We start from the raw sequence: 19,305 nt of genomic DNA on the forward strand, positions 1-19,305 counted from the left end.
ACCTTGGGAGTGCATGCTTGGTGTAGAAATTACAGATGTCACTTCAGACATCCCACACCCCCATTCCATACTAGAATGCCAGAATTTCGGCACCAGCTCCACTTCCAATTCCAGATTCCCGAACCTTGGGATGCAGCAGGCTGATGGCTTGAATAGCTGGGTCCCTGACCCTCACATGAGAGACCCCAATTCAGTTCCTAGCTCCTGGTTTCAACCTGGTCCTACTCTGGCTGTGGCAGGTATCTGGAGAATAACCAGTGGATAGGTGATTTCTCTCTGTCTCTCTCTCTCTCTCCCATCCAGAGAATTAACCAGTGGATAGATGATATCTGACACCCCACTGCGCCATGCCCTCTTAATAAATTAAATAAATAAATAAATATTATTTAAAACCTTTGGCCTCATTTCCAGCAGCTGACATTCTCCTACTCCACAAGTCTTACTTATTGCATCCCATAAAAAGCTAAATTCATCCATTAGAAGTCAGCCATTATCACAATCCTAGACACCTTCCTTTTTTACCTTCAACCCTTTCCATTCTCATTTACTTTCTATTAAAAAAGTAATTATCCTGAAATATAACTAAATTGAAAGAAAAACCTGATTGGGTCACCACTTCCTGAAGTACCTTCCACCTTCCCTTAACCCCTTAACAGATTATTTTCCTATCTCTCTTTCCATTCTTCATCTAACATTTACACCCAGAACACAAAAAATTTCTCCAACACTATTCAACATGTCAATGGCTTCTCTAGACCAGTGATGCAGTGTGGGTGTGGAATATTCTGACCTCACTCCCCCCATGTCCAGCTGGCTAACTCTTGTAGGTATCATAATATCATCACTTCCTCCAGAAAGTTCTCTTGGACCTGTCCACCATGTGGGGATCTGAGCTTCTCCTATGAACACATACAGCCTGAAGCACTTACAGCATACATTATCATTTCGGGATAGCTTGTCTCACCCACAGATTGCAAACTTTGAATGCAGACAGCACACCTGTTTTGTACATCACTATATCTCCCCAGTTAGTAACCTGTAAAAGCACTTAATGAAATTTATTTTTAATTCAGTTTTCAAACTTAAACAAGGAATGTTCAACAAGTACATAGAAATTTGTATTATTAAAAAACAATGCAATGATTTAAAAAAAATTTGGTGTCAAAATAAATTTACCTTTAATTCCACCTTCTATGAACTTTTTGAAATTCTCTGGTGTTTTGACTCCTAAACCGTGAAGTTCCATCTAACTACATTCTCTACAGAAAATAATTAGCGTATAAATTCACAGAATGTTCAGATCCAGGAAGTTTGAGGTCTGAGAACTAAAATTATCTAGGCCACAGCATTTGTGGTCTTGATCATGAAGTCTTATTTATTTCTTCAGTGGTTAGCATTTTCAGAATGATCCCTACGATATTTCCCAGGCCTCAGCTCCTCCCTGAGGCTCAATGAACTCCCAAATGGGAAAGAAAGAAATCTGGTTCCATGCTGAGCCCTCATCCACCACTTACACTTCAATGCCGTCTTACCTACTCCTAAAAAGTTGTAAGATTTAGTATTATCAGGAAGAAGTTGAAACCTTTGGCCAAAAAGAAGTAGGATACAGATTAAAAATCATAAGTTATGGGATACGTGCAGGGGGAAGTACAAAGTAATAAAGTAGAATCATGTTAATAATAAGATAAACAATAATACCATATTGTACTTCACAGTATATAAAGCACTTTAAAAATATTCTCATACAGTATTTACATAAATAAAACTCTGATCACTTAAACAGGCATTATGGAAAGGACCTAGAAAAAGACACATTTTCATTTGAGGGAAAGACAAGGACATATACATAGAAACATGAACTTACATAAGTTGTAGAACAGTCTCCTCTCTTTTATACATCCAGAAAATTAGTTTATACACAACTTGCAACTTCACAACCCATTAAAATCAATAGGCAAATTTAAGTTTACAAATCCAGACAGGCAGAGGTAAATATCAGAAGAAACTCACTGGGAGTAACAGTCTCTAAAGAGTAAGGGGGTTCATTTTATATACATGTACACATATTACACAAATAAACAGCATCTATGTATGCAATAGGATTATACACTTCTGTTAGAAGGGCAAATATATGACTCAGAAGAAGAAAGAAAAAAGGTAAGAGGGAAGGACAGAAGGAAAGGTAAAGAATGAGAGAGAAAAAAGGAAAGTAGAAAACTAAAGTAGCCTCAAAATTGTCTCATATGTAAGTGAAAAAAATAAGGAATAGAGGACCAAAAAAGGCCTAAAATAAGGTGTTATTCAAACACACATTTACAGAAAATGGATGTTAATCTGACCATTGCCTTTAAGAAACTCACAGAAAGTTCTTCAGAGTATCCTGTTCATGAAGATCATGTAAAGAGGTGAAATTTAGAATTGGTAGCTTTCATGTCATTAGTGTCATCTACATAAACTTGGAACTCAATGTGAATGAAGCAGGCTTGGGCTGGTAGTGCAAAGGAATAAACGGAAAAACAGAGTCATTCAGGATCTTCAGCACGGGGCCTAAAAGTCTGAAATAACTGAGGCAAGACTGATAAAGCATCTCTCCCCTCCCCTCATTAGTTCAAGACACTTAAGCCATCAGACAGTCATTAAGCATAAACCATGTAGCATCTAGTCTGCTGCCTATTGCTGTGAACTTATCTATCAAGGTTCTTGGAAAGATCTGGTCTGTGTACACAGCATTCCTGTGCAGGCAATCCAATAGAACTATATCAGTAAGAAAAACAAAGCCTTAAATCTGATACTTGGGCACAAGAATAATAATAATGAAGAGCAATGAGTTCATTGAGTACTTACTCAGCAAAGAGCTAATTAAGTATATGAATACATTTTGTTGTAGAATCCTCAAAATAATGCAATGGGGAATAAGGTGTTAGCACTTTTATCTTAAAAGGAGAAATCCTAGCTCACAGATGTAAAGTAACTCACGCAATAATAATACATGGCTGTAATGATACAGCCGTGGTCTGAACCCTGGTAGTCAGTTTCCATTGCTTCCTACCTCTGACCCTAAGATGCTCAAAACAAAAGACAGGCAATAATTCTCTCCAGCTTCTTGGGCAGAATCCACATAAAATAGAATAATGCATCCTGAGGAAAAGTATGCCAAGGAACTTGATCTTCATTCTAGAACACATTCTAGAGGCTGCCAGTGACCAATAAGATAAACATAGCAGCCCATCAAAAATGACTCACAACTATCCACCCAACCTTGAAATCAAATCCTAAGTCTGATTTTGGAACAACTGATGAACTACAGCCACATAGACAATCAGCCAGCATATCGAAAAATAGAGATTTTTTTCTTAGAGTTAAATGGAAGACGAAAGGATACTGAGTAAAAGGGAGAGTAACTCCTCCCAATATGTGCTCCAACAAATATGAATATAAAGTGTTATAGGAAAAAATCCTAGATTACCTAAGGAATATAACACAAAAAATACATGCACCAGTCTTAACTGAATGATTCTTATCTGTGGGCTTATCTATGGCTTGCTTTATATAACGTGAACCCTAAAGAATCCAAATAATACTTGATGAAGTGTGCATTCCAAGAAAAGAGCTACAGAAGAAATTTAAATCCAAGCCTCCCAAAGCCCTTTCCTTTCCATCAAAGTAAGAAATGTTCTAACTACATAAATAGTATACCTGAGTATCTGTTTTTCTTTCAGTGTTTTATATAAAGGCATCATTCCCTAAAGTGATGAAATTGTATTCATTAAAGAGTGATCAGCAGTAAATTGTCAAAGCCGAGAAAAGCAATAATAGGGTCCCTAATAACAAAGCCTGTTGATATTGAGAGTAAATTCAGAGGATGACAAGAGGAAGTTTTCAAGGAGGAGCATAAGTGAAAACGCACAAGGCGAAGTGGTAAGAGTGGGCAAGTGTGAATTAGAAAACGGTGTGCATTCCACTGCCAATTAAGTGCTTACTATTATGAGAGCTAAAAACTCTTCAAAATGAATAAATGGGTTAAATAGAATGGGGATTACCACTTAAGTAGAGCATTCTAACTTTGCTTCAGATCATGGGAATTCTGTAAAATCACAAAGGAGAGAATTAGCTGAACAAAATAGTTTAATTTAATGGGAAATTTATTTCAGAAGAGAAGCTAAGGAAAATTTCTGAAGTTAAGTAATAACATTTAGAATTAGGAGACGTTTATGTAAAAGTAAGGTCCAAGGATAAAGTTAAGTAATAAGAATTTTCAGAAAGACCTAGAAAAATCTGAAGTAGAGAGAGACCTGAGGCACTTTATAAAGAGGAACAAAGAAAAACCTAAGCTCTTTACAGGAAATAATTAGAATAGTAGAATTTGACCTAAATCAAAGGAAAACATTACACATACCTGAATGTAAGCACAAGAACACACACACACACACATCCTTCCTACCTTAGAAAGTCCCCCAAAGACTGAGATCAAAATGTTACTTCTGTTTCTTTTCTAGTCTAATTAAAACATGAAATGTTGCCTATTACTGTTATCAGTTTATGCATATTACGGGTTACATAGAAAAATTAATATTAATTGAGGGTGGCACTTCACCACAACATTTATTTTATTAAGTCGAGGGAATAGTAATTATTAAAACAAGACATAGCTCCAAATTATATACTGTACCATATATGCTAATCTGAGGGGAAAAGCCAAAGTCTTAGTTGGTGCTCTCATTAAAAAATGATTTTGTAAACCCCAAACTTTAAGCCCTGTTCCAGAAATTAAATTATATGCCAAAAGGTTTTCTCAGAATACAAAAGCATTTAAAACTGTAAAAAGGAATTTAAAAATCACAAAATAAAAAAGAAATTTTCCAATTACAAAATTTCCTCTCAAAACCTCCACTGTGTCTCTAATTCTTTTACTAATTTGATTTAGATTTTTTTTAAATACACTTAAGTGGGCAGAATCATCTTTTTAAATTTAAATTTCATTAAAAAGAGAATTATAATGTACATTCCCTGACCAGATTTGTGTGTGGCCTATTTATTGAAAATGTTTGTATTTATTCTCTCTTATTTATTATTTTCAGAAAAGATTCTCAATTCTAAGCAACTTAAGGGCAAACAATTTGAAATCCAAGCCCTGAAAGACCCCTGCACTCCAGGTCTGCCACGTGCAATGTTTTCTCGAAGGACAGAAAAAACACAAACTTCTGCATGGAGCATGAACCAAGCATCAGCAACAAGCAGGTGGTCCACTGATGTCAGGGTTAAAGTTCATAGAATAACTGGAAATTATTCTCAGTTTGGACATGGTTTACGAAGCCTGAGAATACACCCTTTAATTAGAATGCAATTTCCAAAGCAGCCACTCCCTTGACTTTCCAGAGCTCGGTTATTCTCAGCGAAGAAAAGTAAAAACAGCCTCATCACACAGACAGCTAACGGTCCCCTTTAAATTAGGTCAGAATGTCCCACGAACAGGGCAGCAGCAAGGACAAAAGAGAGGCATGAGCTGCCAGCCTTGACCAACCGCTCTCAGGAACAGAGAAAGAGCAAGAAGTCACATTCGACAGAATCAACCTCCTTCATGCCTTGCTGGTGCAGCTGAGCTGACCCATGACAGCTTGGAAAAAGAGTGGGCTGTGCATCTGAAAACGCCCCCACATCACAGCTGGCCTCACTTTACTGATGATCCCTCCACTCAGCTAACCTTGCTCGACACCGGGACTAGGAGCATCAGTATCGTGACAGCCCATCTCTTCCACGACGCTCAGGGGGCCACACAGGACTCCCTGATAGAAGCCAGCATGGTCCTGGCTCACCACACACGAGGTCTGTGCCAGAGTCTCCCTTTCCAAGCCCTATTGTTCTTATAAAAGATTTACTGGGCCCCAAAACGGTGCTAGATGCTGAAGCAAGAGGAAAACACACATCTCCATACCCTCGGGTTTTGGAGATGGCCAACCGCTCCACGGAAAAGGCAAAAGAAGGAAAGACTGGCAGCTGTGTGCAGTTTCATCTCTGGGAGTGGGAACAGCAGAAGCCACCACAAGCCCAAATTTTCAAATGCTATCCAGAGGGGAGACAAGTTTAAAGATGATATAAAGGCTCTACTTCTGCAAATCCAGATCTCGCAGTTTTTTTTTTTTTTTTTTTTTTTTCCTGTAGATCTAACAAAGTAACCTTTGTTTAAATAAGAATTCAGAATTCAGAGTCAGATGTCACCCACAAGTATGCGGAAACACTTGCCAGCTTATGTTTACAGCGGTACTGGCATTACTGTCTTTGGCCATTATCTTTTGCATATTTATTCAGTTTTACCAGCAGCCCTCTCTGAGGGAGCTATAAATCTCCCTATCTTTGCATTCTTTCAGTGCAGATTAGTAGGAAACTAAACAGTTGTTCCCAAATGCTGCAGTGTCCCCTGGCACTGTGTCATTATCTCTATAAGAAACTAGGTCCTGCAATTTACAATATTTCTGATCAGCGTCCACTTATCCAATGCAAACAGTAGAGATAGTAACTCTATTTGAATCCATTCTCTTTAAGGAGATAAAATCTGTGACCAAAAGGAGCTTCACCAAGCAAAACAAACATATTTCACACATTAACATGACTCTCCATATCCTTGTGCAACAGTTGTCTGTATTCTGGGTTTTGTTCTAAGTGATCTTATTCACATTTTCCTAGAGTGGGCCTTGGGAAAGGGAATTAGGGAAATAATTCAATTAAATGAAACAAACACACACACATTTAAAATTTTGCTACCATGAAAAAAACAATTAGAGAATAACCATACTTCCCAACAGGTGGAGTTAAGATTCTCTCCCAGAAGAGCTTTCTGGCACTCCAGGCGCTGGGAAATCAGATAAAACATGCCAGTATCTCACAAAGCCATAAGCTTCACAACAGTACAGTCAGTATTTAAATAAAAGGCAAGCAATATATGTTTTGGAATAAATGTTTGCTGGAATAATGTGTTTTTAACTCTTTTTAAAGAGCTTTATAAATCTTGCTCCTCACTAATTTCTGAGTCTCACTGCCTTCCTTCCTACTCCTTTCACCAAGATATATGTGTATTTTTAAAAATGATGCTAAACACACTCAATTTTAGGGCTGGTTTTGAAAAACTGAAAATTTCCTTCAATTTTTTATTGCTATTTTTTTTCTCTGCTAAGTTGGCCTCTTCCTTTTCTTTTCCTGCTTTGTTCTGTTTGGTTTCAGTTAGACCCAGGTATTGGGAATTCTAGAGTACAAAGGAATTTCCAAGGTTCAAAGTAAGTATAATATGTGTAACAAGATTTAACTGATGAATTAAGAAATAATGATGAAAATAACACATGATACCCAAAAATGAATTCTCCTCTGTCACTCTGGAAAAGTGAAAATGAAAGATGGGAATTTGGTTACCATGAATGAGAATTTAAAGAGATCTCTTCCCACGCTCTTCGAGGCGTGGCATTGTACTGATCTTTAGATCCACATGTTTACTGTATAGAATAAATTATTACACGTAAAATTCATCTTGAAACCCTTAGGGGTGACCGGAGCACAAACTCTAAAATGTCAAGAGTAGGACCTCACAGAGAATCAGCATTCTCAACAATAACCCAAAGACACTAGGATTTAAAGACGTTCCCAGAGTAAAACAAAAATATGCCAAAACTTTTGCACATGTTCTAGAGAGAAATTTTAGGAAGTATCAAAACAAAGAGTGACAAAATGTTAATTGCATAAAAACACTTTGGAATCATTTGACCAGACAAAACAAGGATCACAATAGCTTTATCAAGATACTACCTGGGGTAGGAAAGGGTCTAGCCTAGTCAAGGTGCCCGCAACCCATTTCAGAATACCTGGGTTCAAACCATGGCTCCAGCTCCTGATCCCAGCTTCCTGTTAATGCAACCCCTGGAAGTCATCAATGATGGCTCAAGTAATAGGGTTCCTGACACCTATGTGGGAGCCCGCAACTAAATTTCTAGCTCCAGGCTTCAGCCAAGCCCAGCCCTAACCATTACAGGGATTTGGGTAATGAATCAGTGAATGGGAGGTTTCTGCCTCTCTTTTTGTTTGTCACTATCTCTCTCTTTCTCTCAAATAAATGACTTTTTGAAAAAAAAAAAAAAAGCTACTGCTCGCTCTTCAGTTCTTTCCATATTTCTCTTTCTAGTTTCACATTCACATAAACTAATAGTTGCCTGATTTCCACTCTAACACAGCTTGAAAAGGAACAGTTTTGACTATATCCAGTTCAAATTTTACAGATCAATACTTCTTTCCTAAAGAAAGGATAAAAGCTATCAGCATCCTTTACACCCTACTTATAGCTCTGTAATTTACAATATTATTGAAAATATGGTCAGATAAATTCTTTTGATATTAGATTTGTAGCAGAATTATACAGAACAATTAACTGAGAGCATAGTAACACAGTCATATCCCCACATCACTCAAGTTTTCTCTAAAATTACTTACTTCTGATGAGTTCACCACCTGAAGGAGTTCTCCAAATGGACTGGTCTTGTATCTCTCCATGTGTGAAATGGCTGTTAGTAGCTTCATTTATATCTTTGTCAGTATTGTCTTTATCACATTTTTCTAAATAAAAAACATATATGAAATTATTATCATTGTATGGTACATATTTTCTTTTTGTTTATATAGTTTTCCTAATTGCTTCTAAGTTTGTTGTAATTTAAATAAATGGGAAAGGTATGCATCTATTGACTGTCACAGTGTAATTGGCTCCACAACAGATGTTTATTGCGTCCCCTTTATCTCTCTAACACTGAAGAGATAGAAACACTCATAGTAAAAACAATCTGTTAAGATTACAGTAAACAAGCAATTTTACACAGAAAGTGATCTGACATAACAGCCATGGAAAGGGACATCAAAGGTGAACATAGTGCATGGAGCAGATGAGTGTGGCCAGGAAAGCACCAGAGAAGAGATTCCGATGAGTGGCGGAGATGCAAGTTAGACTATAGTTGAATGAGGAATGACTGAGTACTAAGGAGGTACAGAAAGCAAATGCAGACTTCTCTGTGGAAACTTGGGAAAAAATCAAAGATTGTGTAATGCATCCTCACAGAAGAAGTACATTTAGGATGAGAGATTTATATGTGGGTTTATGGGGTCCCAAGGGAAAGCCAATATGTAAGAAAATGTAATGTCTTCTTGGGAACATAAGTCAAACAAAAAGCAAACTGCAACAGAAGGCAAAATGCATGCTCTGAGGGGTTCAGAGCACCAAAGAGTTGGTTCAAAGGGTGGAAAAAAAACTCATCGGGATTCAGAGATCAAGAAAGGTACCAAAGAAAAAGGTGCATGTCAGATGGTCTTTAAAAGATTAGAAGGATTTCAAAAAGTGCAGATGGGAGAAAGGTGGAAGAACAGCATGGGTAAACTCCAAAAGCAGACACTTGGGCAAAGGTTCCAGCTCCGCACTGTGAAGTACTTGCAGGGGGTACGTTAGGAGGTAAGACTGTAAACGTGTGATTAGATATAGGATAGGTGTTTGAATGCCAAGATGAAAAATTTGGCTTAATTCAAAATCAAGATAAACAATTAAAAGTAGTCACTGAAGCTTTATCAAATGCCTAATCAGAACTGTGCATGAGACAGATTAACAGACTCATGTACAACAGTGGCTCTCAATCCTGGATGTTTTCAACCCAAACCGATTCCACAGTCCCACAACCAAAAACCCAATTTCAATGAGGGAGATTCTATTTCACTTGGGGGCTGCATTCAGATGATTCCATTGCACTTACATTTTTGCAAATCACTAGAGTATGGACATCTAAGAGGGAGAGTAGAGTAAGGGAAACTACAGAGGAGACTGCAGAGTCCACACAGTATTTGATAAGATTTTTAATTAACTAGATAATTAACTAGATAAAAAAAGTAAGAAACTAGATATCAGTACAGATAATCAAGGAAAATGGGATGAAGACTAACTTCTCAGTCTGGATTTGACTGGGAAAACCTGGGGGATTCAGAGAATAATCTTTCAAAAATATATATTTGAACATACTGGATGTTTATGTATTGTGTTAGGTGATGGGGGTACAATCATAATGAGATACAACCCAGGCCATCCTCATGAATTTCAAAGTTGTACAATCTAGTGGATGAGTTCAATATAAGACATTTGAATTTACAAGTCGGGAAAAAAAGGTTAATCTAGAAACACTCTTCTTCCTAATCTTGATTGCTAAGGTCATTCAAATTATTGGGCTCACTGAAAGAGTGAATGTATGAGAAGAGGTGAAAGGTCTGTACAATTAGGAAGGAGTTACAGAAGTAACAAGAGCTGGATGATGTCAAACCATGGAAGCAAATAAAGGAAAGAGATTCAAACAGAAGTTGTTAGTCAACTGTGTTAATATTTCCAGTGGAAGGGAAAAATTTTGCACATGCAGAAATTTCTACTGTAACAAGGGAATTTCACAATAATTGAAAAGTTCTGCCATGAGATACATTTCAACACATTAAAATGGATGGACACCCACTTACAACTAAGTCCAGACGCTAAGATGCTAAAGAAAATAAATTCTTCAATGTTAAGTAGTTTTAGAAAGCAAGACCATTTCAAATAGCAGGGAAACATAAATTAAAAGCATGCTAAACCAGTGTGTTCTAGATTTATCTAACATTTACTCGGCATTAACATAGAGAAAGTGTAATCTTCATGAGATGTGTTAGTTTCCATTAAAATCTTTATTTTTTTAAACAACTCCAAAAATCTTACATGTCTACAGTCAACTCAAGGCCTTTCTTAGATTATCAAAAAAAGATATTTTTATATAAACTCAACAGTGCCCTAGCTCATCAGCAGAGTCCCACATGCTTGCTGCTACTGTAATGTAGCTGACTGCCGCCAGGTGTCATGCTAGTAGGCTTGATTCAATTAGTAACTTTAATTGAAGCTGAATGAAATTAATTATATAATTTTGAGCTGTTCAAGTTTAATTCCATTAAAATTAATTCATGAAACCAAGGCATTATGAAGCACTGCTGACTAAAAGAAAGTAGGTATGAATAAAGCCTCTAGACACACTTGACTCATATTTGAATCATGTCCAATATTCAAGTGCTAAACGCAGACCCTCTCAACTCTCCACTGAATAAATGGAAATGCCATGTAGTCCATATACACTGGATTTATAACCCTGCAACACACTACTGAAAGGAAAATAAAGTTCTCCAATTTTTCACTACAGGATGCTTTACCATACTTGGGAAAAAAAAAATGTGTCATTATCTGTGAAATTCTAAAATCAGATGATCCTCAATGTCATCTCTCAGGTTAAAATGGGAGAAAAAAATTTCATTCTCTGCATCGTTATATTCAAGAAATAACAAGTAGTATGCAATTACTATTACATCACAATCATCAGTCTATCCAACTTGGCCTCTTTTGAAAACTGAATGTCTTGGCTCAATAGTGTCTGGCTTTTGCTAGGATCCACTGCACCCAGCCCAAAGCAAGGCTCAGAACAGGTTCCAAGAAAAAATTTAAGTTGACTTTTGCCAATTTTCCACTTGCATAGACTAAATTTTTTGACCATTTGACTGTTCTCTGACTTTCTAATGTATGCATATTTTGTTAATATGCTCTTGATAGTTAACCCAGTTTAATGGAATATCCATAAGGCAGCCTCACTGAAGAAATACACCAAAGATAGTGGGATTTAACTCATATACAACCGGTATGTAAAAAAAATGAACCTTACTACAACTTTGAATTCATTGGGTCATTCACTACTCAATAAGATGACAAAATGACAGTTTTAAACAATGTATTTCTGTAATCAATGCTGGCTTCCTGTGTCACTTCTGAATTGAAAAGCAGAGGGCTCATTCCTGATCTCATGCATTCCATTCTGGATTTACAAAGGTTTGTAGCTATAACTCAACTACTATGTAGGCCCGACAGGTATTGTCCACAATCAGGTGATTTTAGTGATGTATGAATTCAGTTGGTATCTTTCTACAAGATTTCTATACGCACATTCAATGGGTGTGTCTCCCAAAGTAGCAATTTTCTCCTAAAATGAAGCTTTCATCATCCCAACAAGGCCATTTGTCTAAATCCATGGTTCCCTACTTTGCCTAGGGGTTACAACCAACTATAGAGCTCTGTAAAACAAAGGTGCACAGGTCTCAATGTCCTACTCTGAATTCAAATGGTTAAATTGATGGCTTCATGATATATGGCCAAGTTGGATGGGCACCATTCTAGGCACATATTCTTCTGTACTAAAAAACCATTTAAAAATGTATAAAATATTGAGATACAGACCTTACTACTCATCACCTTGTCGCAGTATTTCAAGTAATCAGAAAATAAAATTTGACCTGGTCATCTACTTATTATGGATGTTATGTAGTATTGTCTCCATTTTCAGGCAAGTATAAGAATACAATACCTTAATTATACATAGTTCAATAAGTTTAATAATAGATGAGAGAAAATGTATATGCTTTATATATAAAAATAGACATTGAAGACACTTTAAAAATGGTATTGCCCAAGGGCTAGTCATAGACCACTGACACCTGCTTCTAAAGGCTTCATTCCCGAGGGTTCTAGGTGCCTCCTTTGTACACAGATGTGAAGAAGAATTTTTGCTTAAGGAAAAAAGGTAGGTCCATGATAACAAATCTAACCAGAGAGACAAATCACACACACACATGAGAAAATCAGGCAACGACAAAGCAGAAAGTAAGGAAAGCTGCCTGGTTCACACTTCTGGCTCTAAGTTTGAGCAGCTGTGTGACCTGGGTGGACCTCATTTCCCTGATCCTCTTCATCAGGAAATGAGGGTGATGTGCTGGATGGCTGCAGAGAACCTCCGGCTCTGAAGTCCTGTAAAGCTGCCTCTGCACTGGAGCTGAACAATAGCACACAAGTCTCCTATCCAAGGGTGTTCAGAATTCAGAAAAAAATCATAGAAAAGTCTTCAATTTGAGTTAATTCTCAAAGAAAGTGATGAGCATGAATGACACAAAAGAATCAAAGGAAAAAATGATCAACTTAAATGCAATTATGTCCTACTCAGAAATGACTTACTGGATCAATACCCCTTTTTTTTTTTGCAGAACCTTATGAATGGTGAGAAGCAACAGTGTTCAATCTTGATTATTACTGCTAAATCAGAATGGAAAAGATTCAGGCAAACAGAACTTCTATTCAACTTTAAAACTCTATAATATTTTATATAGTTAGTATTATCCAAATTTGAAAATTTGATAGTTCTACTTAGACAACTCAGGTACAAAGCAAAAGAATGGTAAATAAGAGAAGATAAAAATCTATGAGCACTGAAATTAAATAAATTGAATAATAATTTATATAAAATATTATATATGCCATACAACAGCCACACAGCTGATATGTGGTTGTTTTCAAAGAAAAAAAATATGAAAATTCTTCCTTTGGTTGAATGAATAAGTCAATGAATTCTTGCAATTACAGTATTTACAGCTTTTAAAGGACATTAATCTGTATTTATTATCTCTTCAGTACCATCAACAATATAATAGGGAAGAAAACAGAGCGAGTGTTAGAGAGATTCAGCCGGAAACAGGTTCTTGTGGCTCAGCTACTTTCATGCCCCACCCAGAGGAAAGAGCTCCTCTGCAATGCTCAGCTCTTCTCCACAATGTCAAGGAATGTGGCACCTTACAAGGGAAGACAGTCTATTATGGGTCAGTTTAGAGCATCATCACATATTATTTATCCTGAATGTCAATCCCATGCCATGTCAGCTATAACTATTCCTAGCTGTGTCCTTTGTAAGTAAGAACACTAAGCTACTTTTCTGTAAGTTCAAACTATTGAAGAGGATATTTGTTCCCTCAGTTTATAATCAAGCAAAAACCTTAACTCAATAGCCGAACACTATTAACAAATAATCGTACAAAAGAACATAGGATATTGCTTCAGGATGAAATGAGCTTATCAAAGTTACTGTAGTTATGTGCTTGAACGCTATGACATATAAAGTGCTGTACATGCCACAGTCTTCCAGGAAATATGGACAATATTGCCATTCTGTGGTCAAGACACTTGAATCCCTCCTAATGAGGACCTTAGGTTCTCTGGGACAGAAATATTATCCCTAAATTGTACACTGCCCTAAACAACTGGTTAGGAACACATGATATGAAATCGGGGCGTCCGGGTCCAGCAATAATGATGTGGATCCGGGGTAAACAATTTTTTTTTCAGATCTTTCGTCTAAAATGGAGATGGCAACAGTACTACCTCATAAGGAGGATGCTGACATAAATGAAATCATGCCTGGAACACATAGTGTCTGGTGTACAACAGCAGCTCATTCATGCCATTATTATTATTATTATTATTGTTATTATTATTATTGTTATTGGAATAAACAGCTTTTAAAAAAAACATGTCATAAACGCATCATAAAGGAGGCTGCTCAAGGCAGTATCTACTCAGCAATCCCTCTATGAAAAACCATGCAAGACATCCGTTTCCAGACTGACTACAAGGAAAAAGGACTGCTCTTCCAAGAAGCCTTGTGTTATCCTTTTTTTCTTATGGACAATCACATTCATAGAAAATAAAAAATCTTCTTTTTAACTCAAATTTACAAAGTCAAATAATTGAGTCTGACCCTTCAGTCTAAATCTGCACATTCTGGTTTTCCTCCAGGTTTGGCTTTTCTAGGCTACCTACATTACCCACTCATCTCTTTTAATCTTTTTCTTTTTAATGCACACTCATAAGCCACCTCAAATATTCTACTAGGCATGTATGTGTAAATTCACAGTTATCAAATTCACTTTCCACTTGTTATTCATACTTTATTTGCTTACTTCATGAAAGAGTATATAAACGATGGTGCTTCAAAATCTTCACAAGACCTATAAAATGTAATCAGTGTAGCGAAGATTCTTCTAAGTAGCTCTCTTAGTGCTTAGGCTTTAGGACTTTCATATGGTAGAATTCTTCTGCTTCAGTTAAATATTTTATAATAATCTATGACAGATCATGTTTAATCTGCATTGTATGTATATTGTCACCGCTCTGTGATCTACATTCACACTTCCTTTATTCATAAGCAGTATCTTTTTAAGCAATTTCATTTTTACTTTTCTATTCAAAAGTTAGCATAATTACATTTAATCTTTGTGTATTCTGGAATATGAAATCTCAAATAATCTGAAACAAAAATCTCTGGGAAAAGTGAAAAATCTGGGTCTGTATTTCCCCAGAGGCTCGGAACAAAATGAAAATTCTACAAATGCTTCCCAAATGTAACCTTTAAAAAATCAAAGATAAGGCAGTTTCAGGAAGACTTGAGGCTCTGGAATTTTACTTCTTCACTGATCCAAAACAAAAAAACAACCCTCAAACCTAATGACCTTTAAGGAACGTTGCAAAACGAACCTATTTTGCCTAATGTCCTAAAATCGTTTAAAATCTCTTTTTTTGAAAAATATGTTAAGATAAATAATGCATTTTAACAAATGAATGAGCATATGTACAAAATCAGCACACCGCGCTGATCCGAAGCCAGGAGCCAGGTGCTTCGTCCTGGTCTCCCTTGTGGGTACAGGGCCCAAGGACCTGGGCCATCCTCCACTGCACTCCTGGGCCACAGCAGAGAGCTGGACTGGAAAAGAAGCAACCAGGTCAGAATCCGGCGCCCTGACCGGGACTAGAACCCGGTGTGCTGGCGCCGCAGGTGGAGGATTAGCCTATTGAGCCACAGCGCCGGCCACATCATATATATTTAAAGAATGAATTAAACACTTAATTCATGATTACTAATATTATGGGAAAAAAAGATGACAAAAATGGTCTAAAATGCATTCTTTCAAAGGGCTTTTTATGCATACAGAAGCTTATGGTATGCTCAGGAGCATAAGAATGAAAAAAAAAATACACTGAATCAATCAGTTTACAGAATTGGGGTGGGTGAGTAACAGTGAGATAAAACAAAGAAAAAAACTGCAAAATTACACAAATATGCAACAAAATGGGAATGTGCAAAAGGAAGGAGTGGTAGATGGCCCAAAGGTTTGGTCTCCTGCCAGCCACATGGGACATCTGGATGAAGTTCCAGGCTCTTGGCTTCGGTCTGGCCCACTGCTGGCCTTTGTGGTCATCTGGGGGAGTGAATTAACAGATGGAGGATGCTCTCTTTCTCTCTTTCTCTCTCTCTCTCTCTCTCTTTATCTCTCCTCTCTCTCTGTAACTCTTTCAAAATAAATAAATAAATCTTTTTTAAAAACTTTTTTTGAATACAGCTCAACTTGGTTATGGTATAGTGGGTAAAGACACTGCTTTTGATGCCAGCATCAAATATGGCTGTCCAGCTGCTCCACTTCCAATCCAGCTCCTTGCTAATGGCCTGGGAAAAGTAGCAGAAGATGGCCCAGGTGTTTGGGCCCTGTCACCCACTTGGGAGACCAGAATAAAGCTCTAGACTCCTGGTTCCTGGCTTCCTAGCTGTTGCAGCCAGCTTGGGGTGAGCCAGTGGATGGAAGATCTCTCTCTCTCTCTCTCTCTCTCTAACTCTGACTTTCAAAATAAATAAATAGATTTTTTAAAAAAAAATGCATCAATATAAGTAAAGGCTCTAAATAAACAGGGAGAGAAGACAGGAATTCTGAACTACTGTAAAAGCAAAGGTGGGAAGGTTACAGCAGCCTGATGAGGGAACCAGTACACATTATTTCAGTCATCATAATTTGCACCTTTTACTTTTTTTTTAAGATTTATTTATGGATTTGAAAGGCAGATTTACAGAGAGGCAAAAAGAGAGAGAGAGAAACAGTGAGAGAGGTCTTCCATCAAATGGTTCACTCCCCAAATGCCTGCAACATTCGGAGCTATGCCAATCCAAGGCCAGGAGCCAGGAGCTTCCTCTGGGTCTCCCACACAGGTGTAGGGTCTCAAGGACTTGGGCCACCTTCCATTGCTTTCCTAGGCCATACCAGAGAGCTGGATCGGAAGTGGAGCAGCCAGGACTCGAACCGGTGCCTATATGGGATGCCGGCACTGCAGGCAGCGGCTTTACCTGCTACGTCACAGTGCCAGCTCCATTGTTTACTTCTAAACCTGTGGTTTCTTACTCCCAGAACAGATTTTCAGGATGACTGACCCTGAGTCACAGTGAGCTCTTACCTCCTCAAACACACGTTCATTCTGTTTCTTCAACCAATATACTCACACTAACACAAAACAGTCATAGATTCAAGAAATTTGGAGTTAGGCTCCCAGAGGTCCCACTGACAACCTGATAACATAAATTCAAGTGAAAACTTTCAACTCCCTGTTAACGCACCTGGAAAAGTAGCAGAGGATGACCCAATTGTTTGGGCCTCTGTACCCAAGTGGGAGACCCGAGGAAGCTCCTGGCTCCTGGCTTCAGACTGGCCCAGCTCCGGCCATTTTGGCCATCTGGGGAGTGAACCAAAGGATGGAAAATCTCTCTCTTTCTCTGCCTCTGCCTCTCCCCCTGCTTCTGCCTCTCCCCCTGCGTTGCTTCTCTTTAACTGTGACACTCAAATGAATAAATAGATCTTTAAAAAAAATTAAGAGCGGGAATAGGAGAGGGAGGAGGAAGAAGCGTCCAAACATGGGTAGGAAGAATCACTATGTTCCTGAATCTGTATATATATGAAATGTATGAAATTTGTATACCTTAAATAAGTTTTTAAAAAATAAAATATCTTACCCCAATCTGGAACTGCTTTAATTATTCAACATTTTCCTCACATATGGCTAAAAATCTACTTTCCTGTCATTTCCATCAATTCTTCATAGTTTGGTCTTTCCAAAATCAAAATAAACAAGTAAAAAATAATCTTTACTCCGTGTGACAGTTGCATATTAGAAAACAGTTCATGTTTTTTTATCCATATCTTCTGTACTACTAATAATAGCCTTAGTTCGTTCAATGATTTTTCTGAGGTTTCACAGTCTATCCACTCTTACAGGCATAACAATTTTTTAATCTTACCTGGAAAGCTAAGTATCATGGAAGAGTTTGGTTGCTCAAATCCAAATGTACCATATCTATAGCAATTTACTGAATTAGCAGCCCATTAATCCTATTATAAAACATAATTAAGGACTCTACCATCACCCCCTTTTAAAAATGATACACAATCCATTTTCTATCTTTCAGCAGATCAGTCTTATAAGTTTTTTATTTTAATTTTTAGTTAGTTGTTAACAGATTCAGTGTGATTTACAGATACAACTGTGAGAACATATTACCTTCTTCCTTCCCTCACCTCTTTCTCCTCTTCTCATGCTCCTTCCTTCTCCATTTCTTTCTTTCCTTTTTTTTAGCTTTTGGGATAGCATATTTTAAATGTACATGACAGTAAAAAGGCTTAATATGTCACCAAATAAGTTTAGCAGGTATGAACCCTCAGAATCCTTTTATCAAGAATACTTTCTTTCTCAGCTCTCTGGTTAGGCAATGAACCCTTATTTGGCACCATTACAAGAATGAATGCCATTGGAGATCAAAAGTGAACCAAAGGGGGTTGCTTAATCTGTGAAGGCATTTTAAAGTTATGATTCAAGTCTGATCTTGAAGTAAATAAGAGAAGATCATTTCAAACAGTGGTGAAGGCACAAATAAGATAATGATAAATGAATTAGAAGTATATTGAAATTGATTTCTTGGACTTCAGAATGATGGATATGGATTTGAAGTCAGGAAGTGTGTCCTCTCTGTGAATTCTCATAAGACCCAAACCAGGAGTATCTCATATAATTCATTAGCCCAGCCTCTGTTTTCTGGGCCTGCTCCTCCCTTGCTCTGGGACACTTCACTCTTCTGTTTCTCCTTTAAGTTCTCCCATCTTTGCAATATCATTGACTTCTACACTTTTAGTCACGTCCAGAAGAATAACTTTTGGAGACATTATCCTAGCCCTGATCCCTGTCCTGAACTACATGTTTGAAGTTTCAACTGTACACAGAAATATCTTTAGCAATGCAAATTCAACATGACTGACAATTCATCACTTCTCTCCCTGCTATTTCTCTAACTGTGGTCTGTACCTTGGTCAATGGTAGTCACAGGATCATTTTTTACTCATGACTTTTTTCCTTATTTCCTCTGTCCTAACATAACCAATTACCAGATCGTACAGTTATAATTCCCCAATTGCTCTCAAAATCTGTAGTTTCCAATGCCCACTATAGTGCCTCAATGTGTTTTCTCTCTAACCAAAAACACAAAGATTGGATTTGTTGCATCTTAGTTCAAATAAGAACTACACTAATTTTGTATATTGAGGAAA

At 37.3% G+C, this 19,305-nt stretch overlaps 1 protein-coding gene across 1 annotated transcript in view; it reads right to left on the reverse strand.

Moving 5' to 3' along the window:
• The window catches only part of MDFIC (MyoD family inhibitor domain containing), a 95,630-nt gene that overhangs the window by 65,458 nt on the left and 10,867 nt on the right, over positions 1 to 19,305 (reverse strand). The window contains 1 exon segment of the mRNA XM_062195435.1: positions 8,470 to 8,592. Within this exon segment, the coding sequence (XP_062051419.1) occupies positions 8,470 to 8,592 (123 nt within the window).

The sequence above is a fragment of the Lepus europaeus genome, chromosome 1 (assembly GCF_033115175.1).
Source record: "Lepus europaeus isolate LE1 chromosome 1, mLepTim1.pri, whole genome shotgun sequence".
In the NCBI taxonomy this organism is placed as follows: Eukaryota; Metazoa; Chordata; class Mammalia; order Lagomorpha; family Leporidae; genus Lepus; species Lepus europaeus.